Source organism: Chamaea fasciata, unplaced genomic scaffold, assembly GCF_029207755.1.
Source record: "Chamaea fasciata isolate MVZ Bird 193981 ecotype frontalis unplaced genomic scaffold, bChaFas1.0.hap1 SCAF_22, whole genome shotgun sequence".
Lineage (NCBI taxonomy): Eukaryota > Metazoa > Chordata > Aves > Passeriformes > Sylviidae > Chamaea > Chamaea fasciata.
The window spans coordinates 8,035,137-8,058,615 of NW_027094107.1; the positions used below are offsets into that span (position 1 = coordinate 8,035,137).

The following is a 23,479-nucleotide window of genomic DNA, read 5'->3' on the forward strand; positions in this document are numbered from 1 at the left end:
TAATATAAAACATTATGTATTTGGATGACAGGAGAACAGTTTCTCAGTGTGAATGATCTCCTGTCCATGCCTTTTCCACTCCCACATCACCTGATCCTCCAAGAATCTTCCAACACTGTCCTGGTCAGCATGACTAAAGTATCCAGCTTGTGTCACAGGGAGACTAAAACCTACATACCTTCACCACTCCTGTTTACTTAATACTGAAACAGTGACAGGTAAAAATCTGATTTTTACTTGCCTCCTTGCTTCCTGCAATTCCACCATCTGAATTTGCCTCCTCACCAGCAAAAGGAAGGAACCTCCCACTTCCACATGCACAAATACACCAGCAGCTTTTCATGAAGCATTTGGGTTTGTTTGCCAAGGCTGAAGTTTCAGTGTCAACAAGATTAAAGTGCACCACTCACCTGAGTTTCAGAAACAGGTGCAAAGGGATTTGTTGGCCTTAGACCAGGCTGTGTGTACATCATTGAATGGGGTGCCATCAAAGGAGCAGCTCCAACCTGAGGAGGTACCTGTGAGAGGAACAAAAACCCCACAAGAACAGTTATATAAAAATCAAACTACTTCAACAAGAAGAACTATACAAGATGTATCTTTCTGCATTTTAAGTGTAGTAGAAAACAAACATATAGACACACACAGGGAATAAAGCCAAAGCTTTTAAAACCTGCCACTGCATCAACCTCAGAGTCATCTCTTTCAATGCAGTGTGAGAAACGTACCAGAGTTCACACACTATTGCCAATAATTTAATTTGCAGGATGGTTTGAACACCATAATTCACGACATGAAACCCACTGGGAGAAAACTCCGTTTTCAGGAAGACAAAAGCAATCATGCTTCTTACCATTCCATATACAGGCACTTGAGGTGTGGTCAGTGGGTATGTGATGGGAGCAGGTACCTTTAATCAAGAAAATTTTAAATTTTAGAGAAACCCAAGCATATTTAGTAATATATATAGAGAACTTTGAAAACCACATTTTTCAGTACTAAAAATAACCAACGTATTTACAAGAAATTGACTTACATATCCAGGATAGTGTACTCCATTCTGGCATAGCAAAAGGATAAGACAGAAAGTGATTTAATAGGTATTCAAGCTGGAAATTCTACCTAAGGGATGGATTCAAGTCCAGTGCCATAACCGTTTTTATCTATGCTCATTTTTTAAAGCAATTGAAGTGTGAGGGGAAAAAAGTGCAAGGACATTAACATCAGTTTTTATGCTTAGAAAGTTACCACTAGCACAACTTAGAGCAAAATTAGGAATTTTACTACACCTAGCCGGATTTGAGCATGTTGCTTGCACAAGCATGAGTGTGAGAAGCTTTCAGAGGCTGTGGCATGCAATGCTCCTTCTTCTCACTTTTAGAGAAGAGCATAGGAAAAAAAAAAAAGCCAAGAAAAGCAGTGACCATTTGGTTTAAGAAGTGAATAGCACCAGATGTTCAGTCAGGTTGATGTTGCCCACATCTGATGTCACCACTCAGGACACTGAGACCTTTGCAGTTCTGGGACACAGATTTTAAAGAGCTGAGCTACATCTTCACATCAGTCATTGTTGGGAGTTCCAGGAAAATGCATGACCAGACCCCTGGCATTAAACAGTGACTGATGAATGCATGAAATAAAAAGAGAACGTTAGATCCACAGCGATCAACGGGTACTAAGGTACCCTCTGTGTTCCAGAAATGAAAATGCATCAGCACTCCAACAACACATTCTAGAGCACCTAGAGGGGATAAACAGATTGTGTGGTCTCAAAAAATCTCATAAAAGCACAATACAACTGTGTCCTTTCAAAGCTTTTTAGTCTCTTTTTATAGTCCAAGATTGGATTTAATACTGTATTCAACTTCTCTAATTCTGAATGAGCACAGTCATGTAAGACAAGGAAAACAGACATTAGAGGCAAAACCATGCTTATTGCAAAATTAAGTCAGAAGCAGTCCAAAATTCACAGCAAATGTGGAAATTATCCTAGTTGTCTACATAACTGAGATAACATCTACTTCCCTCTAAGACAGTTATGTTTTAGGAGTGATTCATATTTCTATGAATATATTATGAATACAACACATTTGAAAAATCTCTTTTAAAAGCACAGAAAAGTCAGTTGCCTAGAAATATCCCTCCTAGAAATGAAAATTCTTCATTTAAATAACTGTAAAAGATACACTTAACATTTTGATCTGTGTTAAAAATATAAATTTGCTGTTGAGCATTATCTAAAGTCCAAAGTGCTGCTTGACCTCATTATTAAGGTGCCTTGCCTGGGTTGCAGCAGTGTTTCATGACAAAACTGAAAAAGGAGCAAAGACTGGAAGGAACAGCAGTTTTGCCCTTAAAACACACTCTCTAGATTCCTAAAGGTGAATTTTTGTGTGCACATGTGCGTGGGAGGGGGAAGTGGGAGCATCTCAAACATGCACATCAGGAATTTTCTGCACTGGGATCACTTATTTCAATCCCAGAAGAATTTATGAACTGAGACAGGTAATCAGCCTTTCACTTGAGATGTAAATCCTTAAATGCACAAGTTTTTCAGTGAGGGGAAATAAAGCATGCTAAAATCTCTACCTCATTCACCAAGATCCTGTAAGCATTCCCTGCTACCCCCAGTGTTGGCTGTTCTTTATAAATCAATGCAAGCAGAGAAGCAGCATTTGCTGGAAGAAGTGTGATTTCCCAGCACAGGAATTACCATGTGTGGAATAGTGGGTAAGGGAGTCGGGTTCCACGTGGTGGATGTGCTTGTTTTTGCTTGCCAGTTTGTTCCACCAGTAAGTTTCTTCTCTGCAGGCTGAGACCACTGCATATCTGATCTAAAATCAAACCATGTTGTTAGTTTTCATGGAGAGGCAACGGCTGGAGTAAAACAACAGAACAGGAAACTCAGACATGCCTTAATGCACGCACACAGATGAAATCTGTGAAGAAACACTCAGAATTTCAGTAACTACTTTTGTATCTCTTTGGTTCTGTTTGTGTTAAAATGAATTATCATTACTGCACTGTGCCTAGAATGACTAACTGGAGTTTGATGTAACTTTTATAGTGTTTGGTTTTTTACTTTCAATAAAAATACAGCAATTGCAAAACAAAGTGAACTACTTTAGAAGTTAAGGTTGTCTGTGTTATCATGGCTGACCACAAACACAACGTTCCAGTGCACTTCTCAATTATTTCAGATAATTTCAAGAGATGAGGTCCTTGCCATGTCAGTGCCAGAGACTATCAAACAGTCGCGTGAGAATATTCTAAGTCCATCTATGCACTTACTTTTTGGATGGAGTTCCTCCAAAGCCAAGATCTGTGGGGGAAAAGAGACAAAATCCTTAAGCATTTTAATTTGGGAGGGGGAAAAAAGCTTGTTTTGCTTTCAGTAACAAATGGGAAAGTTAATTTTAAATGCTTTACAAAACTTACTTCCTACTAGATTAGCAAGTGAAGAATCGAGGTCATTTGCCAAAATTTTCCCACTTTGCTGGTTGGCTACAGTGGCTCTTTGATTCTGTGGTGGTACTGTGGGTTGCAATACGTCATCTAGAAAGTTAAAACCTAAACAAAGAAAATAAAAGCAACTGTTAACAAAACGGTTACACTGCGGTTAATAAATGACTTCCCCAGGCCAGGGAGGTATCTTCTTTATAGAACACTGATTTGAGTATTTATATGTGAAGGTTCAACATGATGGAAGTATTTAAGACTTTGATAGAAGCATAGTTTAACTTCTTATTTTTTATGGAATATGACATTGTACCTACTAATGTAAAAGGATCTTTAACTGTACTTCAACAAGACTTTGTTATACAGGAGAGAAAGACTCTAACTCAGATATTCTTTAAAAAACACACACAACCAGTTCTGCTGTGCCTCTGAATGGAGTCAGAGGGAATTCAAAATGCATCAAAAGCAGAGAAGACAAATGAACAGGAGCTTACCCATTAGGAGACATCCAGTGGGCCACGTTCAAAGTTTGGTCCCCCAGAGAGAGAGGAAACAGTTATTACACAGAGAATGAAATCAGCCCATTTTAAATCACTAATTTTAATGTAAATAACTACTACCAACTGAACTGATTGCCTCTTATCAGCCCATGATCACCTCGCAAATATATTAAGTTATTAAATTTCTGACTGCAGTAGCAATTATGCTAAATTGTTAAGCAGTTTTTGCCTGTAGGGTATAAATTAGTCATAAGGCAGTTTTTACCACTTGCAGTCCTGTATTCTGGTGCTGTAGACTTCCCTCCAAAAACGGCATCAAAGTCCACATTAATTGTTGAAGAGGTGGTACTTGGAGATGCTGAAGGAAGAGGAAAACCTGAAAAAAAGAAGTTGAGCAATGAAACACACCCAGGAAGTAAATTATCACTCATCCCAGTGAAACCAGAAAGTTTTAAAAAACAACAACAACAACAAAAAAAATCAATTTACCATCAACAGTCACAGGATGATACACAGAAGCATATGTTGGTTTATGACCACTAAAGTCATCTTTGCAAAAAGAGAGAAGAAAATAAGATCAGTTTTAAAGATAAAAAGGAAGAGAGAACCTAACAATTATGTCTGCAGTTAAAAATTCGGAAATTTTACTATCATAAAAAGTTTTTTTTTTAAATTTACAGATTTGAAAAGCCAAGTAACTCCTGCGTTCCCCATTACAAAAGAGAAAGGAGGCTGCAGTTTTTAAGAAATCAGATTTCAGTTGCAAGTTTTAGGATGTCTAGACTGGGCAAGCAGAACAAAATAATAGTTTATTTCAACTATAGAAATAAACACTTAAGGAAACATATAACTTACTACACCTGGAATTAATGCACCATTTTTCACTTGTTAATAAAAAGTGAAGACTGGCCCAAACCACAAAAAGATTACATGGCCCACATTATTAGCATCATCATCTCCAGTTGCAAATAAATTACATGGGATTTGTTGTTTTTTTTTTATTACCACTAAACAGTTCCACTGTTTGTTTGGAGGAAAAAGAAGAATTGATGAAAGGGGTGGCAGATTTTACAGCTTCTTCAACTGGCTTCATGTCAAAGATGTCCAGATGAGGTGGAGAACCAACACAACCATTTGAAGACGAGAAAGGACCTTTCAGATGCAGAAGTGAAGGAAAGAAGACAGAGTACAAACAATGGAAAAGAAAAACAGACTGAAATGATTGAATGTGAGAATCTCTAGACAAAGTCAAATCGTAAATATTCCAACTAATGATCCAAGTTAGATACAGATTTTAGATACAAATTCTTAGTTTCAGATTAAAAAATCATAGCAACTCTCTCAAGGGAAATTCGAGTATTGACATTGGGTGGGAGGGGGAGAGTGACAGAACATAAATCAAAGAAATTAGAGACTACATTTTTGGCTTCAATAATCTACCTTTTAAATAGCACACAAGAGTATTCATTCCACCTATTAAAATACTAACATTTTAGGGTGTTAAAACTGCCTTCTTTTGGCATTTAGGCCATTTCTTTGACATCTAACCTGACCATTCTTTGGAAGGATGGGTGAAGAAACTGGGCTCCACAGCTTTTTTATAAGAACTCTGAAGTTACCAACACCTTTTAAATGAGATGTATATTAAATATTGCTTAATTAAATGGAAATACTAATCCAGGATCTTTTCAGTTACACCTGCTTAGGTTTTATTTCCCAGTATTTTTCAGCTTTGATCCCTAGCTACATTTCTTCTCCCTGTCCCCTTTATTAAACAGTTCCACTCCTTTGTCCCATCAACACTAATGTTATGTGTTCAAGAAAATTTGTCAGACTTTTCACATGATTTATTACATATTTTGTTACGAATGTTTGGATGCAAAGTAGTTAAGGTTTAAGATGCAGATTCATTAAGTATGAACCTTGTATTCTAAGAATTCCCTTATCACTCAGACAGTCAAATCAAGGTATGAGCTCACCTCCCCAAGCACTGCTTGTTGATGTTGATATAGCTGGAGTACTTTGCACAGTTGGAACAAATGCAGGCTGAAGATCAAAAAGATCACTAGAAAGGTTGGGCATGCTGAATAAGAAATGAGAGAGAGAGAAATACGAAGGTATGTAACAGGCATTGTATTCTTGCTTTTATGAACACTCATACCAATCTCATTTTCTCTTATTTGCATCAACAGCAGTGATACAACAAACTGGTAATTAAGCAATTACTGACAAAATTCCTGTGGGTACATCAAGAAAACAACAGCAAAAGGCACCTGAGAGGTAACTGGGATCACACTGTGCAGCTATAGATCAGTGCAGTAATTTCTGTTTCTTTCAGAAAGCAAAATCTCTCTCACCTATTTGTTGTGGGTGCTGGTGCAGCAAAGAGGTCAACAGCTACAGTGGTATTCACACTTTTTCCTGATAAAGTGCTTGGGGATGCTGAGGTGGAAGTGGAATTTGATACTACAGAGATCTCTCTTAATCGCTGCTCCTGAAAGATGAGAGAGACAGTTGGCATTTTAGCCTTTTAATTAATTAATTAGCATTTCAGTCCTGGAGACCTTTTCTAAGGAGAAAATTTTAATTATGGTCTAAATAAATGAAAACCTTTTTCTTCTATAAAGTCCTAAAACCAGAAAAATAATTGAAATTAGAGATAAGAGTATTTAACAAAGCATGTAAAAATAAAGGTGAGACTTGATGTTTTAAATAATTATTTTTTAATCCACATCTGCCTAGAAGTAAATCACTTCTAGTCAAGCTACACATTCCAGGCTCCCTCCAGAGTCACTCAGACAAACAGCTCAACGGATCTTTGTTCCGGAAAAATCATCTCCCTCCTTTATGAATCTCTTCATGGTTCAATTTAGGTGTTCAAAAATCAGTGTGACAACGCGCAACCCAATACTAACATAGCAATGTAACACCTTTATTTAAATTAATTTCAGATTTACATCCCTCACCACTTCTAGATATGTTCACTGGTCAAAGCACAGCGCATGTCTTACACAGCTCACATAAAACACTGAGTGACCTTGCAAGCTTCCTCACCATACACTATTCGATCCAGTTAGAAAACACCTTGGAATACAAACCTGTTAAAAACATCCTACCTTAAGTGCCTGCAGTCTCACTTGTTCTTCCTCCAGTGCCTGCTGCTTTTCTTTCTCATCCATCCGGCTGAAGGACATTCCTGTATTGGCAAGTGTGGAAACAGCACTGGACAGGGCACTGGCTCTAAAAACAGCAATAATTATAAAAAAAATCATTTTTTTTAAAGACATTTTTTTGGGCAGACACCCCAAAAACAATTGGGTGACAAAGAGGAGCAAGTACAGAGTGACTCCCTCGAGTTTCAGCAGGTTGGAACTGGAAAATGTGGGACACAGCAGTTGTCTTTCCTCTTTAAAGTTAGACTAGAATGTTATTCAAATGGCAGAGGGACAGAAAACAACAGCAAAGAAAGCACAACACATCTAAGCTAATTTAGCTGTTCTGAGGAAGGGCTGAAGAACTTTAATGAGAAGGTTAAGACAAATTCATGGTCTGAGAGGTAGACCAGGAATATATAACTAATAACAATTCAGGTAAACACCATCCTATCTTGGGTAAGAAGAGTATCAAAATCCAAACATCTTATAAAATATTACAAGTCAAAGGACTGTAAAAAAGTAAAAGCTATAAAGAATAACATACAAGGTCTGAGCTCAGTGGTTTATTACAGCATAATGAGAAGTCTGCCTGAGACACAGGCAGACAGACCTACATTTCAAATGTGGCCAAGCTATCAGACTATTACTCACGCCATGTTTCATTTCTATTTCTAGGAAGATACATTCAGAAGTGAATAAAAATCAAGAACACCACATGACTGAATCCTGAAAACTGTTAGAAAGACAACAATAAATCTTAAGTACAGGCACTGTTGTAATTCGTTGGGTGCTCACCTGCTGGCAGCAGAGACCTCCTTTGTTTTCTTTCCCTCCACAGAAGCCAAATGCTGTTCCAGTGCCTCAAGCAAGCTGCTGGGTGCCTAAAACGGAAAGTATTTATAAAACACTGCTTCTATCAACACATCATCGTTGAGTACACAGATTCGTTGTCTCCCCAGCTAAAAGCAAACAGAATCTCACCCATCAGCAATTGTGCCCTTGGGTTTTGCTGCCATCCTACACACCCAAATTCCACCTCAGGGGTGGCTCCTTAACAGGAGTGGGGCCACAGGGGTAGGAAGGAAGGATTCCCCAGGGTAGTCCTGCTTTTGGCAGCAGAGTTTGCTGTGTTAGAATTAACAGAATAACCAGAGCTGATGGAGCACTACTCCCTTAAACTCACTGAAGTCAAAGACCTGGCATTTTTGGTCTACTTTCCCAAGTAAAAACAAAAACCCAGTCACTCTCCATGCAAATATTTACAGCCAAAGGCTTGCAGCAGAAACACCTGAAAACAGCAGGATGTCAGGATTGATAAAAGAGGGAATCAAATTCAGTCTGATCCCAAGGACACTACTGCAGACTGAGTGGCTATTCAACATGTACAATAAACCAACTCAATTACTCTAAGTGAAATAAATCCTCCTGCAGATTGAGATGAAGGGAATGTACCTCTAAAATTTAAATCTCTCTGCCAGCTCAGTCCTCCTCACCTGGCAGGGTTTCAGAGACATTAAGCCTCTCTTACCACTTGCCAACTTTCAGGAGGTAGAACAGATATAACAGGCATTGTTTGGAGGGAAAACAAACTTGCCCTTGCTAGCCCTTCTGTACCAAAAGCTAGAACAAGGCATTTCCTGGAAAGAGGAAAATATTATTCACACAAGGCTTTGGCAGGCAAGCTCCCCTGTGAAATACTGAGCACAATTCTAGCTTCCCACTTTCACTGAAGGCAAATTCAAGCTAGATTAATAAAGAGATTAAAAAAAAAAAAGTCCATCAGAATAATCCTAAAAAACTGCTTGTCTTAAAATGAAGACATGAGCTTATATTTCTTAAGTGGAGCAAGGTAAGCTAAGACAGTGTAGTTACCTCAACAACAGGTCATGAATAAATTCAGCATTTGACCCAGACAGCTAAATCCCAAGGGGGACATTCTGAAATACCCTTTTGGAAAGGTATCAGGGACAAAAAAAAAAAAAAAGAAGAAAAAAAAACTCAAACAAAAAAAACAGTCAAACAAAAAACCAAGCAAAAAACCAAAAACTAAAAGCCCAATCATTCCTAACCTCCCCATCCTTTTACCTTTAATAGCCTGCAAAAGGCATGACACAGCTACTTAGATAATCTTAGTAACAGGAGACTATGCCCTAATTCCAGAAAGCTTTTCCTGCTCTTTCTTTCCACCCAAAGCCACTCAAACTTACTTGTATGGAAATGCATATTCTATACTTACTTTTCCTAAAACCCTCTGAACAACTCCCTCAGCCACAAGAACTAAACCCAACAATCCAGTAACCTCCTCTGAACTTTCTCACTATTGCAGATACCCAGATACTTGAGGAAGGCTGTATTTCTTAATTCACCTCCATCCTCCCAAAACATAACAGACTAACATCCATCCAGAGGGAAACAACCCAGTTATGTCCACAGGAACAGCTATTAACTGAAAGCCACATCACTGTGGAACAGGGCACCTACAAAGGGAAATATTTTCTTCACAGAAACAGGCAAAAGTGGCGGTATTAAGAAATTCCAGCAAATGCTTTTGAAGCGGCACTAAATGGATGTACAATTACTCAGCTCATATTAAATGCCATGAAATTTTCTGTCTGAGTGGAATGCTTAACAGTGGCACTGAAATTGCCAAAATGCACAGGATGCTGAGGTCTACCACCAGCTCAGAATTGCTTTTCTCACATAAATGCACTTACAACAAAACAGCTGAGCTATTAGAAATAAAATGTTGTGGGCAGAGTAGATTATTTTTCTCACTGAAAGTTTCAGATTAAAAAAAGCAGCAAAATGAAGTTAAATACCCCTATTCCCAGTAAATAAAAAACCCTCCCTTGCTTTCAAGGGCCTTATAATGACCCAATTAAGTGGACAAGTGCACACTAACCCAGCGAGGTATAAATAACTTCAGACTTGAGTATAATGTGATTAGCACAATACAGCCCAGCTGAATACTGCAGCACTAATCAGAAGACAAAGCATGAGGCTAAGATCAAACACCAAGAGAAAACTTCAAACTACTGTTTTCAATCATTACCTGCTCTTACCCTGGTGGGTTCACTCGTATTTCTTTTATACCACACAGGCAGGTTCTTAAGGTGATTAATATTAAATGCTAGGAGCAAGCATTAGAGATTTGTGCTTTGAAGCATGCATGATTTCAGATGGAAATCACACTGTAGGCAGTAATGAACACCACTGACAATGGAAGTTTGTGGCTTAGGTTTGATCTCCATATTAAAAAGACACTGATGAAGGTTAGGGAAATCTTCACATTAGAGATATTCTTCATGATTAACCCATGAAATTTAATTTCAAGAAGCTGGTGCAGGGTTAGATGTGACTGTTCAAACATTACACATGAGGTTTTTAGTTTCTCACTGGCTGCACTCTAACAGCTTAGAGCTGGAGCTCCAAGGCACTGCAGTTAGTGCCCAAGTCTCCCCGGGCTGTTTATTGCACCCCGCAGCTTACTCTGTGCTACAGAAACGATGACAAACACTCTGCTCTGTTGGGTTGGCCCCAGGAGAGAAATAAAACATCCCTAGAACTGAGGGGACTCACAGAGAATAACCTTGTTGGCCTCTGTGCACTATCAGTGCTTCCTGTTCACCAGATCAAACCATTTTCTCACCCCTTTCTGCCCAGTTTATCCTCACTGGAAGGTGTTTCCCTGCTTTCCACCCTTCAGACTGAGTTTCCCAGCACTGCACATGTCCCTCATATTACTGAGTAAAATCAAAGCCAGCATTAAGAGCTGATATAGAAACATCAAATTTATTCTTCAGACTTAAGGGGACAGAAAAAGATTTCAATTGAACCAGCTCACTGTCATCTTTAAGTGTGTTGGAAGACATTGGGTTAGAGTGAAATAGAAGGTTTTCCTCTAGGTATGGCAAAATACTTCTGGCTGACCTGCCTCTGTGATAAAAACCAGAAGTTCTTGAAAAATATGATTTTCTGTGGGTTTTTATTGCTTTAAACAATCAACAAATCTCATTAAGAGCTGCAAAGTCTAAGTATTGAATACATTTAATCCATGTGAGAAGCTGCTATACGTATTTCCCACATATAAATACACAGAAGAGAATACAGCCTTGAGATGAATGATTACCATGATACATACCAACCTTTAAACACAAAGAACACAATAACTGGGTTAATCAATACGCAAAGTACACTCACCTGAGTAAGATCTGGAATGTCACCCTGATCAATTCCAACTTGCTGGGTTTACAAAAAAAAGAAGGAAAAAGAAAAAGGTACATTACTACATGCAGTGGTAATGAAAAAAACAAAACAAAACAAAACAGCAGTGTCTGAATGTTACATATAAGTTATGTATAAAAAGGATATTCAGCATTTTCTGAACTGGTACCGGTTTCACTAAAAACACACTTTAGAAATCACAAATGCATTAAAGTGCATCTCAAGGCAAACTCAGCTTCTCATCCAGCCTAACTTCCATGCAGAAAACCCTGCTAGAGGTATTAGAAACAGCGCCACATTGCTTACTGAAACTAGTTCTCAGTTTTTAAGCACTTACAGTAAAGGAGAACCCTATAAATATCTTGAAATAGGCTGTAATAATCAGTTTATACATTCTGAAGCATTCATAAAATTTATAATGATCCTTCAGAAAGTTTACTATGTGGTCTGGCTAATAAAAAGGATACCCAAGAATCCCACTCCATGTTAATAAGTACACACAATCTTTAAAATACCTAATTTCTAGAATACTCCCTTGTATAGTGAAGTTAAGCAAACAATCTGTTTAAAGGTGCTTCTATGAATATTGATACTGTACCAATACAGACAGGTGAATTATATCCTTTCCATCCGCATAGAATTATTTACCTCTGCTACTTTGAGGAACTCTGACAGTTTGGTCATTCTGGCCAGAAATTTTTTGTAAATATCCAAGCCTTCTTTGCACTGGTTCTTCTTCATATCAAAATATCTTTCTGAGGATGCAAATAACACTGTTGTGAGATAATACCCTCCCCAGTAAAAAGCTGACACAAATTATAGAAGTTAATTTGACACAAGCTTCAGTATGAGAACAGACAGCAGTAACTCCAAGATAGCCAGATTTTCAAGCTTACAGGAATACTTGAAATCTTTTATAGGAAGTCAGTCAATACAAAACCACTGATTTTTCTGTTTCAATGTATCAGACTATAATGCAAAAATTCATTAAACACGGACGTGAATCAGTGCAAATTGTCAAATTAGGTATTAGGGTGAATATTTTCAAAAAGTCAGCTTATTAGCTGGCAAGGAGACAAATTATTTTATAATTTGAAATTATTCCTGGCATTTATTTACCTTTTTAGGCCCTGTATCAATATATTTTGAAACTGAAGTGGCTACACATACTGAGCCAACCCACCAAAAGAAGCATCAACCACATCCTTCACTTTTTATGGTTTTGCCCTATAGACTTACAAATGTGGCACTGAGTAAAAACTAATGGATTAACAGAACAAACTGATGGTTTCATTGATAGATTTGCTTAAACAGTAATGAAAAGGCTTTGCTAAGAGCTTATTACCCTTTTAAAAAACCCCTACATTTCATCTCATCAGCTCAGGCAGATTCAGGTACCAGTCAAGTTTTACAGAAAGTACAAGAAAACAGAATTCAGCCACACTCTGAGTATATGAAATACTCAAAACACCACAAATCTCAGCAAACCTGTACAGTCCAATTGCAAAGGTTCATTGTATTTTCATGGTATTTTTGTTTCAGTCTCACCAACCACTCTCTCATTTCACTTTCTGTTTCACCATGTATTCTTCCAGGCAGCAGTGGATGTGTAAGACCATGCTCCTGGTCACTAAAACTAAGACAGGCTTCATTCAACAGCAATAGAGCAGAGACAATTTATTAATTACTAACTGCAGTCAGAAATTGTCTATGTTCTTCAGTTTTCTCAGCATCTTTCACAAAATTCAAAAAGCTAAAAAAAAAAATTCTCACGTACCTAAAAGATTAATAATCCCCTCATTGTATGCTGCAAAAAGTCTAATGGAATCTTTAAAGAGGAGCATAAAGGCAGCATTTATAACACCATTTGTTAGTTCATTTGGATTTGCCTGTGTAGAAAGCAATGAGAAAGTAAATTAGTATTTGACAAAATAATGAAACTCTCACTTCAAAATGAAAGAGTGTTACTTAACCCTGAGCTTGAAGCACTTACATCAAAATCAAGGAGTGCATCCAACTGGTTCTGTATGATTGGAAGGGTTTTCAGAAGCTTCTCAGGATTCATAGTTCTCATCACTCCATCTATCCTACAGAGCAAAAGACAAACATTTACGAGATACAGAGATCTCAGCACACATTGTATTGTTTCAACAATGCAGTATTGCCTCAAAGGGCCAAAAGAAAACCATTCTGTGTGGCTCAAGAAGAGCTGTGTTCCTCCTTGTCCCACCCCCTCCAGCAGGAAGGATCAAACAGAAGCAGCAGGAGTAGTCTTACCCTCTCTTCATTTTGGTGAAGTCAACTGCTACAAGTCTATAGGAAAGTGCTTTTTCATTCAAGTATCTGCTGTATCTCCTGATGAAGGTAGACATATCATAGCCTGAAAGTGAAGCCTTTGGAAGTCAGACATTTGGAAGGGGTACAGCTTCTCAGTTCTTTTCAAAAACTGTTCTCCTACCAGCCTATTTTACATCAGCTTGCATAACAAGGCCTTCCCAGGCACTTTTCAGAATCTTGAGATGTGACATTAGTTTCTTTCTAAGTTGCTAAGATTAGGAAAGCATTTGTTGCAATTATAAGAACAAACACCTGAACACATTAAAATATTAGACAAGAACTGAGCATAAAGGATTAGGCAAGCACCAAGCAGTTCTTGTTAAGATGTTCTGGAAATTAGAATAAAAATGTATTCCTAGTAAAATGCTGAAGAGTTTGGTGACTTATCAGCCATCCCTCAAAACCCAAATAAAAAACTAAAAAGGTGTTCTACCACTAGCACATAATTAAAGGACTCAGAGATTTGAAGTAGTTCTCCCTATTTATACAGCACATCCTAGTTACCATTCCACGCACTTTAACAGTAAATATTTACTCCTGAGGCTTTAAAATGCAACAACAAAAATTATTATTGTGCTGATAATTCATCAGGTTTATTCTAATGAGCATCAAGAGCTCACTTGGTAGAATTTACAGCCGTGTGTGCAATGCTACACACATTCCAGATTTCCAGCACTCAGAATCTCACTTTACCTGTGTCTACATTCTTGGCTAGACAATAAAAATGAAAACACCCTTCCATTTAAATGTCATTTAGCTCCTAGTGTGCACTGACACATGCATCATCCCAGAGAAAACAAAGGAGCAGAGTAATTTCCTGCAGTGGAAGATCCTTACCCTGCATGGCACTTTTGTCCAGGTAGTTATTTAGGTTGAACAAAGTGTTCCGGGATGCCAGATACTGGATAAAGCGCTGGTGGGGAAGAAAAAGTTCACAATGGAATTGTTGTGAGAGTCAAAAATACAGAAGCATGTTACAAGCAAACTACACTTACCTTGTCACTGTTTCTAGTAATCTCTATCTACAACAGAAATTAATTAAAAGGGTAAAATTTAGAGAAAACCTGAAAATACTCATTAGCAAAGCCTCTGAAGTCCAAAACTCGACTTGGCAAAAATACAAATGAAAACTAAGCAAAGAGACATCACTGCTCATGAATAAAATACAAACAATCCTAGAGGAAGCTGCTTAGTTAACTTTGTACTTTAAAACAGACGAGCTGGAGAGCACAAAACAAAAATTATCCAAGCTTGCATTATCCAAGCTCCTGAAGTCTGACGTAGCTCAGCTGCTGCAGTGTGAAGAGCACACTGTTTTACAGGTCATTTCAATCAACTTCAGAGCTTTGCAGAGAGGAGGAACACCAAGCTTCCACTGCAGTTTAATGGCTGGAAAGCACTTTTAACATTCATCACTCCAACGTTACCAGTGGTCAACAACCATTTCTTAGACCACACACAGGTTCAGGACTGTCACCTGACCAGAGTTTAGCTTTTAACATAAGGCTTGTGCAAGAGAGGCTGCATTTCTAACTCCCTGTTATTGACTAGGAAGCTTTGAATAAATTGTGATCAAATAATCGAAGTGAATTAAAGGCAGTCAAGGAATGTCAACAGCAACAACATAAGAAGACAGCCCATGAGATGATGTCTTGCAAGATCAAATGTTCCAGTCACCACATTCCTCTCCCCTTTAGAAAGCATTCTCTTATCTGTTATTAGGTTAGCTGCACATTTATGGAGTGCTAACAAGACTCTTGTGCTGTGGTCTTGCTGATAAGCACTACCCTAATGAAGGAAAGCTCATCAGAAGTTTCCCAAGCCTTTATTCTAGAAAGGTCACTCATTATTCCCCCACAGACCAACCCAGATACCTGCAAGTAAATTGCAAATGCTGCTATACTTTGGTATTGAAATAATGAAGGAATATTTTTTTCCCCTCTGGACAAATACTTCAGAGCCATCAGCAGAGGGAAAACAAAATCTTTGAAAAACTGAAGTACATATGTAAAACTTTAAAGATTGAGACAATTTTTAAAAAGCTGTCACGTAGGCTTTAACAGAACAAATGATGTCTTACCTCATTTCCATACATCATGAGGTGGTGTGTTGTAATTAGAGCTTTGAACACTACAACCCAGCTACTGTTTGCAGTTCTCTCAAAGAGTGTATCTGCCAACTGTGGAATATTCACATTCATTTCATTTGTGCACTGTATTAGATCTAAATTAAAGGGAAAAGAAAAATCCAAGCATTACAATGAGTGACATGCCCAGAGGATCAACACGTTATTTTGTGGTTTTTACACTGAGAATTCATACTGGAAGCATGCTTTCAGTAATAATTGAGCTCCTTTACTCTCCTTGCTCAGATCCACCACATTTGACTGAAACACTCCAAGTATGAACTTCAAAGGCATTTCAATAATTTTACAGAGTCCCAATACCATCATCAATAAATAACCTGTTCATTAAAATGGAGCCCAAATTAGTCTATGAAAGCCAGTGGGAGCAACCTTCTGGATGCTCAATGCCCAAGGCCACTCAATCTAACAAAAAAAATGACAATCTGAGAAGTTGGAAAAGCTGAGCCATCCCAAGCTCATGAGATCCACGGGCAGCACAACTCTGCCACTCTGACCCAGGCTGAGTACTCACACATGATGGCAAACGAGATGCTACAGATCTGAAAAATGTAACTCTTTTCTGTAAGCATTAAGAGCAAGAATTTGCATCTATCCACCCTCCCATTAGCTTAAAAACACCTGTCACAAGCCTACTGAGTATTTTGGGATGGATCATGGTAGGTCCATTAGCTTAAAAACACCTGTCACAAGCCTACTGAGTATTTTGGGATGGATCATGGTAGGTCCATTAGCTTAAAAACACCTGTCACAAGCCTACTGAGTATTTTGGGATGGATCATGGTAGGTCTCAAGCTTTTGTGTCCTGGGCTGACAATAAACCCAAGAGTAGAACATTAACTTGGGAGGTCAGAGACAGAGCGGTTCAAGACTCTGCTTGAGATCTAGTGCAAAACCAGACCAGGCTCCAGCAGACACATGGGACTTGTCTGAGAAGGTTAAAGCAGGAACTTGCTGAGAAAAGAGCAGAGAACTGAATCCAGGACTACTCTGAACCCCTCGAGACATGCACATCCGACATTTATCCTCTCCCTGTGCTAAATTCGGCTCAGGTGTGATCAAAGCACACCCTAAGGACTGGGCAAGGCCAATAGAACAAACATCTGGTTCGAAAAGCTTCCTTTGTGGCCTGGCATTGACGCCCAGTGCTGTTTGTGCAGCTTGTCTGGCTGAGGAGCTGCAGAAGAGCAGAGCCTGGGGAGCCACTGACACCCGGGGTGCTGGCACCACTGAACTGCAGCATGGACAGGACACACCGTGTCACCACCATAACCGCTTTAAATGTCACCTGACAGCTCACACACCGATAGTTTAGCACACAGCATTTCACAGAAATACTGCACTTAAAATTTATCTTTCTAGTGCACAGGGTGTATTACAGATGGGCCTTAACTAAAGATTGGTTTATTAAGAAAAAGTCCTTTGATTAAGGGTTGCTGTTTAAAAGAGTTTAATAACCAGAGTAATCTTAACAGAGTAAAGAATTTTGATATCTCATCAAGGTAAAAAGGTATAAAATGCAAGTTATAATAAGCTACTAATTTCATTCAGATGTCAGAGGTTTCCAAACATGTACAAAACACAGAAGCTGGGATGAAAACTTTCACTTATTAGCAACACACAAAAATGCTGAAATAAGTGCTCTAAGTGGTGAACTGTCCTGAAGCCCCAGATGCACAAAACAAGTTTTATGCCAGAAAAAAGGCTGACTTCCCCAAGAAGCCCTGCAGATGTCTTCTGTCAAGTGTCAGCAACAGAGCAGAGCTGACAGAGCTCTGCTGGATTTGTTGTTGTTTTATTCTCAAGTGTGGGCACTTCTGGGTGAGATACGTGTGTCTGTCCATTTCAAAAGGCAACCAAAATGAAATCTTTCACACAGGCAGGGCCACCCGCAGTCTAATTCAGGTTGGGGCCAAAATCTCCTCCAACACCCAAGCACAGTCACCAATATTGAAGAACACATGCTTAGACAAACAGAATGTCTCTAAAACACCAAACTAAACAAAAAATGACAGTACATTTTATAGGCCAAAACTGGACTTTCTTAAGAGCGTGTTGCAGAAGACCAAGTTTAAAAATAAGGTTCCTTCAAGGCTTCAATAAGGCTACTGGGGGTTATTTTAAAAATTCTTATTTTACAGCTAGCAATAAAAAGAAAGCTGGCATTACATTTTAATTCTACAATTGAGATACATAAAAAGAAACGCAAGTGCCATTTCTCTAATATGATTCTTCTAAGTCTGCAACAGGAGTATTTATATAGAGACAGCTGTAGGGATCTCTTACAGCACAGAAATAAAGGCCATTATTATTATTATTATCCCCAGACATCTGGAATTCTAAAGGAACACAAGCACCTGAGAGACTGACAGCTGGGCAACACTAACACGGATGTTGGCAGCAAAAACCGAAATGAAATGCACAGGGTGAGTGATGCTCATTTTCTTATCGCAGCACTTATATAAACATTTCACAACTGAAAGCATTTTGCCAATTACCCAGAGGAATCATTTCCAGTGCAAGTGAAACTGTGCTGCTATTTCTAGAATGGAATTTAGAAACATGGTAACATCACACAGGGAAAAAAAAAAAAGAAAAGACAAAAATGAAATCAAAAAAATAAATAAAAATCAAACGGCTTTAAACCAGAAGAGTACCACAGGGGTTTTTCAAGGAAGAGCTGTGGAAATCTTAGTGCCTAGAAGAGTACTAAGTATTTCTTTTCCACAATTCATGTGAAATACTGGCACATCAGCTGTGAAGCTGTACAGCTCTTCAGAGAGCAGCATGCATAAATCCAGATAATAAAAATAAAATATACATGTATCAGGTTTTTGGAAAATTCTCAGCTAGGCAGTGACAAAAACTGACATACTTTTCAACTTTTAAGTAATAGGAAAAGTTGTAATTTTCTTGAGTCAGGAATCTCTCTCAAGAGAGCTGTAAATACAGAAGATAAAGGCAAGCATAACAGTTTAACATTCACGTATTTCTTCCACTTTGTCACAGGACTGAAACTGCTCTAAGACAGATACAAGAATTAAGACGATTTTCCTCAGTCCCAGCAGTATGAAAAAACTACATTTTCTTCTAAAAAGCTGCATCATAGATGGCACATCACAAAAATGTCAGACACCAGAGCCACTGCAGCCAGCTTTCTCAGTGTAGCCAAGGAATGCAAAAAACTTTGCTGGAAGACTTAAAAGATGGCACTCAGCTGTTACAAACATTGTTACACCCATGTGTGCTCGGAGTGCACTTCTGAGAGCAATCCTGAAATTTCAGTTATATAGTAACAGCTAAATCTGCATTTTGAGTTACTTTACCTCAGCTGTTCTGTCCCACTCCCCCACTAAATGAGGATACAGGACAGACAGCCCATAATGTTTTTTAAAAGCTAATATACAACCCCCACTTATAGACGTCAACAATATTAACTATCTGTTTCGTTTAATTTCCGCAACTATTGTATTGAAAAACTTCACAAACTGCTGAAGAACTCCAAATGAATGACAGCCACCGGTCTGTGGAAGGAGTTCAGGAAAACACCTTTATCCTGTATCACAGCTTGACATCTCTGCAGGAGCCACACTGCATCACCTGAGAGCCAAAAGCTCTGCTTGCCAAAGGAAAGAATGGGCAATAGCAGAATTACAAAGCCAGAATTACCACTTCTGACAAGGCTTCCAACGCTTGTATACACATGGCAGTTTTAAGTTCACCTTCCCCTCCCTTGTGTTTCTGAAGTGGGCTGTGTACAAGTTCAACAGAAGCTGGTTTTTTCATTACTGTGTTAATTTAAAAGTTTAAGCTGCCATTAATTGAGGGGTTTGTTTTTTCCCAAGTTTTGGTCTACACACGAGTCTACTCTGCCAGTTACCAGCCTGGCTAGAGCTTTAATTTATTCTTTTTTCTTGTGACTCTTCAGTGGTTAGACAAAAGCAGGTTTGCCTCCAAAGCCCCACTCTGCTGCAAAGAGCTGAGGAAGGGACAGAATTTACACCAGGAAAGAAGAGACAAGACCTTCAGGTGCTCCACAACAGGAATGATCAGCCTCTGTATAACATTTTATATTCTCCAAAAACGTTACAAAATACTACAGAAATAGATCTGCTGACTTATTCAGGACACCATGACCTACTTTAAAAGGTAAATCCCCAAGTATGCCCACTGACATTGTTTAGATTCTTGGGGTGGGTTTTTTGGTGGGTGTTTTTTCACTCTTAAAGTAAAATATGACTGCGCTACTCAGCTGTTAGCAGCGAGACAAACCACAAGACTCTTCAATTCTAGTTCAGCCACTGCCCATGTAACACCCTTCTGGAAAAACCAATATTGTAATGCCACAGCTTTTCTTGCTGAGGAAACTTGGCAATAAGGGGATTTTAAGAATTAATCTGACCAGAGGGCACAAACTGATACTCCTCCACAATCCCTGATACAGCTGCAGCAACTCTCCAAAAAGTGTTCCTGGTAAAGCTTTTCTTTCCTGAGCAGCAATTACAAATAATACCAGCTGGTGTAGCATTCTGAATGACACACACACACACACAGAGTGACCAAAGTACAACTAGCAGAGTTTTACATTAAAGCCAGCTGTGTTTTCCTTCATACTGCACTTAATTTGGGAAGTACTTGCACTGTAGCTTGGAAAAAAATACTGTGTGATTTGTTTTCCAGAGTATTTTGCATCCACCTGCTCACATGCAATACAAGTAAATCTTGTGCACAAGTGAAAAATTAAGAAGTGCTACTCAAAGGGTTGCAGATGTTTGGAAAGCAGTGTTCAAGGAGGACAGGAGCACGTTTGTTGGGATTTTTTAAGCCCTTGCAGACAGATTTAAGGTACCATATTTCCCATTTTTTTTTCCCCACCCCACCAAAGCATTCCTCTATTTCAGATACCAAGTGACAACAAGATTTTTGTCTGTCTTAGGCCAAAGTCTAAGCAAATAAATAACACAGAACTCATCTGGCACAGAAGGGGACCTGCTGACTGACAGCTCTGAACAGCCCAGGGTCAAAAGGAACTTGTTAGTCCAAAGGCAATCTCAGTTTAGTCTTAAGAATTGTTCCGTGTTTCCATTTTCTTACTCTGTAAGGGTGACTTACAGCAGATGACATTATTTCAGTAATATTTTCAAACAACACACCACCTCTTTTAGGATCCAGAAGCTTTCAAACTATTGAGCAAACTGTCACCACTTTCTGGCTTCCTGTTGTGTTGCCATTTCTGGACCCAAAGGTTACCTCATTTAACTCGTACCACAGGCACAAGGCAAGACCAGAAGAAATAAGGTAACTTTTAAAAAGGCATCTTTAAAAACCAAACAGTCAGCTGCCCGGTTTTAAGGCTTTTAATTTCAACACAATAAGCTGCAATGCTCACTACTGTAGCTTGGACGGCACCCATTCAGATCAATAACAAATGAAATATAGATTTGGCTGGTTTTAAGCCGAAAGCTCTCACACAGGCCGGCACGAGTGTCACAGGCTCACACATCCCAACTGTCCCCAAACAATATAAATACAACCCGGAGCGCTTCTGCACAGAGCCTCAACCAGCAGCCCTTTAGTCCCACCAGCTTGTACCAACCCTGCAGAACTGCCAGCCTGCCTTTGAACAAACCAGCCAAAGGCTCCAAGCCTTTTTTTCCTCTCTTTAATGGAAACACACACACACCTATTCTCCTTTTACGAGCCGGAACGCTACAGAACCCACAAGGTTTGTGCACTTTTGAGCATCAGACAGAACTCCAGTTGCTGCTCTATTACTAAAACCTGAAGCGAAGCAACACCTCTGATTTCTGTAGATTTCAGTGGTAACTCTCCGCATCTTTTGGTATAGAAAAAGAGGTTTTAACACACTAAGTTTAAACGTATTAGTGGCAAACATACTCACATCCAGAAGAAACGCAATGATCAACCTACGCCCTTCCCTTCAGCTCGCTTTTAATCTTTTACCTCGTTTCCCGAGACCTAAGACAGAAAACCTATAATATTTCGGGAAACGTTCGAAATATTTAAAGGGCTGTAGCCCACGGGATGCACGGAAGGGCGAAAAGGAGCTTTAAAAAATGAAATTCTGGTTCGCACCAGCCCACACACCTTTTCCCCAGGTGCGGGATTAACAGGCACGGCTGAATCCAGAGCTCAGGAGCCAAGCAGCTCCCACCGGGAACACCTCATGGGGCCGGAATATTTTTTCTCCCCGGGCGCCACAGGGTGTTACAAACCTCGCTGCTTCCACGTGGGAAATAAGTTCTGGAGATCACCCCAGCCAGGTGCACCCGGGTTTACACGACACCCCCGGTCCAGGAGCAAGCGGCCGCCTCTGCCCTGTCCCCCGCCCGCGGCCGAGGGGCCGCCCCGAGCTCCGAGCTCCAACTCCGGGCCCGGCCGGCGCCGCCGCCGGGCGCTACTCACAGTCCAGGTGCTTCTTCTTGGGGCCCATCACCTCGTGGGTCGTCGCCTTGCACACAGCCTTGGCCACGGCCGAGCCGGTCACGCTGTGCTGCGCCGCCGCGATGCGGTCGGTGATGGACTGTCCCGACATCATCGCCGCGGTCCCCCCCCGGCAAGGCCGGGCCGGCGGCTCCCCCGCGGCCGGGGGCGAGCGCAGCCTCCCGGGGGAAGGGCGCCGGCGGCTCCCTCCCGGCGGGAGCGCTCGCCGGGCTCCGCCTCAGCGGCTCCTGCGGGCCGCCGCCGCCGCGGGGGCTGTTGCCGCTGCTCGGCGGAGCGGTGATCGCTGCGCTGCCGGCCCCGCTCGGCGCTGCCGCCTCCGCCCGCGGGTGCGCCCCGGCTTTCCCTTTCACATTACGCTCGCAGACAAAATGGCGGCGGCCGCGGCGTCAGGTGACCGCGCGCCCGCCCCGCTCCCGCCCCGCCGCTGCGAGCGGGGCCGGGACCGGCTGAGCCGGGCGGGGAGAGAAGCGGGGTCGGAACGGGGTCGGAGCGGGCCCGGGAGAGAATCGGGAGCGGGGTCGGAGCGGGGCCGGGAGAGAATCGGGGCCGGGAGCGGGGCAGGAGCCGAGGCCGCCCCTCACGGCGCGCCTCAGGTGTCCGCGGGCGCTGCGGCCGGGGCGCTCCGTGACCCGCCGCCCACAGCACCGCAGGATCACGGAATCGAACTCGTACGGAAAACACCTCTGCCATCATTGATTCCAACCTGTGACCCAACCACTCCTTCTCACTGTTTTCTTAAGAGTCGGTGACTCCACCACCTCCCTGGGCAGCCCGTTCCAGTGTCTAATCACCTTTTCTGTGAGGAAATTCCTCCTGATGTCCCACCCAAACCTCCCCTGGTGCAGCTCCAGACTGTGATCTCTCCTCCCGTCGCTATCTGCCTGGCAGGAGAGCCCACTCCCCACAGGCTCCTTTCAGGGAATTGCCCGCCGCCTCTTTGTTCCGTGAGTGGGTGGGAATAAAAAATAAAACCTGCCGAGTCGTCACGGCGAGTTCGCGGCGGCAGAGGCAGCGGCGGAGCAGCGGGGGTGGCGGGCGAGGGGAGCGATGGAGATGAGATTTTCATCACAAATCACAGCGGTTTGGGCTGGAAGGGACCTCCAGGACAGTCCAGTTCCACCCGCCTGCCACGGGCAGGGACACCTTCCTAGACGTGGTTGCACTCCTTGTGGTGATGAGTTTTCTCTTGCGGACTT

At 40.9% G+C, this 23,479-nt stretch overlaps 1 protein-coding gene across 5 annotated transcripts in view; it reads right to left on the minus strand.

Annotated features, from left to right (window-relative positions):
• VBP1 (VHL binding protein 1) overlaps positions 1 to 22,636 on the minus strand; it is a 36,123-nt gene extending 13,487 nt beyond the window's left edge. For 3 of the 5 annotated variants that reach the window (XM_066202610.1, XM_066202606.1, XM_066202605.1), the window contains exons 1-20: positions 22,245 to 22,636; positions 15,756 to 15,898; positions 14,513 to 14,588; positions 13,616 to 13,718; positions 13,332 to 13,425; positions 13,116 to 13,227; positions 11,987 to 12,093; positions 11,315 to 11,356; positions 7,910 to 7,995; positions 7,076 to 7,199; positions 6,317 to 6,453; positions 5,939 to 6,042; positions 4,965 to 5,111; positions 4,449 to 4,508; positions 4,225 to 4,335; positions 3,439 to 3,555; positions 3,292 to 3,322; positions 2,714 to 2,834; positions 854 to 910; positions 411 to 518 (exon numbers count right to left, since the gene is read on the minus strand). In XM_066202610.1, the coding sequence (XP_066058707.1) occupies positions 411 to 518; positions 854 to 910; positions 2,714 to 2,834; positions 3,292 to 3,322; positions 3,439 to 3,555; positions 4,225 to 4,335; positions 4,449 to 4,508; positions 4,965 to 5,111; positions 5,939 to 6,042; positions 6,317 to 6,453; positions 7,076 to 7,199; positions 7,910 to 7,995; positions 11,315 to 11,356; positions 11,987 to 12,093; positions 13,116 to 13,227; positions 13,332 to 13,425; positions 13,616 to 13,718; positions 14,513 to 14,588; positions 15,756 to 15,898; positions 22,245 to 22,377 (2,013 nt within the window). In that variant the 5' untranslated portion in view covers positions 22,378 to 22,636. The remainder of the gene's footprint in view (positions 1 to 410; positions 519 to 853; positions 911 to 2,713; positions 2,835 to 3,291; positions 3,323 to 3,438; positions 3,556 to 4,224; positions 4,336 to 4,448; positions 4,509 to 4,964; positions 5,112 to 5,938; positions 6,043 to 6,316; positions 6,454 to 7,075; positions 7,200 to 7,909; positions 7,996 to 11,314; positions 11,357 to 11,986; positions 12,094 to 13,115; positions 13,228 to 13,331; positions 13,426 to 13,615; positions 13,719 to 14,512; positions 14,589 to 15,755; positions 15,899 to 22,244) is intronic. The other 2 variants (XM_066202607.1, XM_066202608.1) reach the window with 2 other exon arrangements.
• Between the last annotated feature and the right edge of the window lie 843 nt (positions 22,637 to 23,479).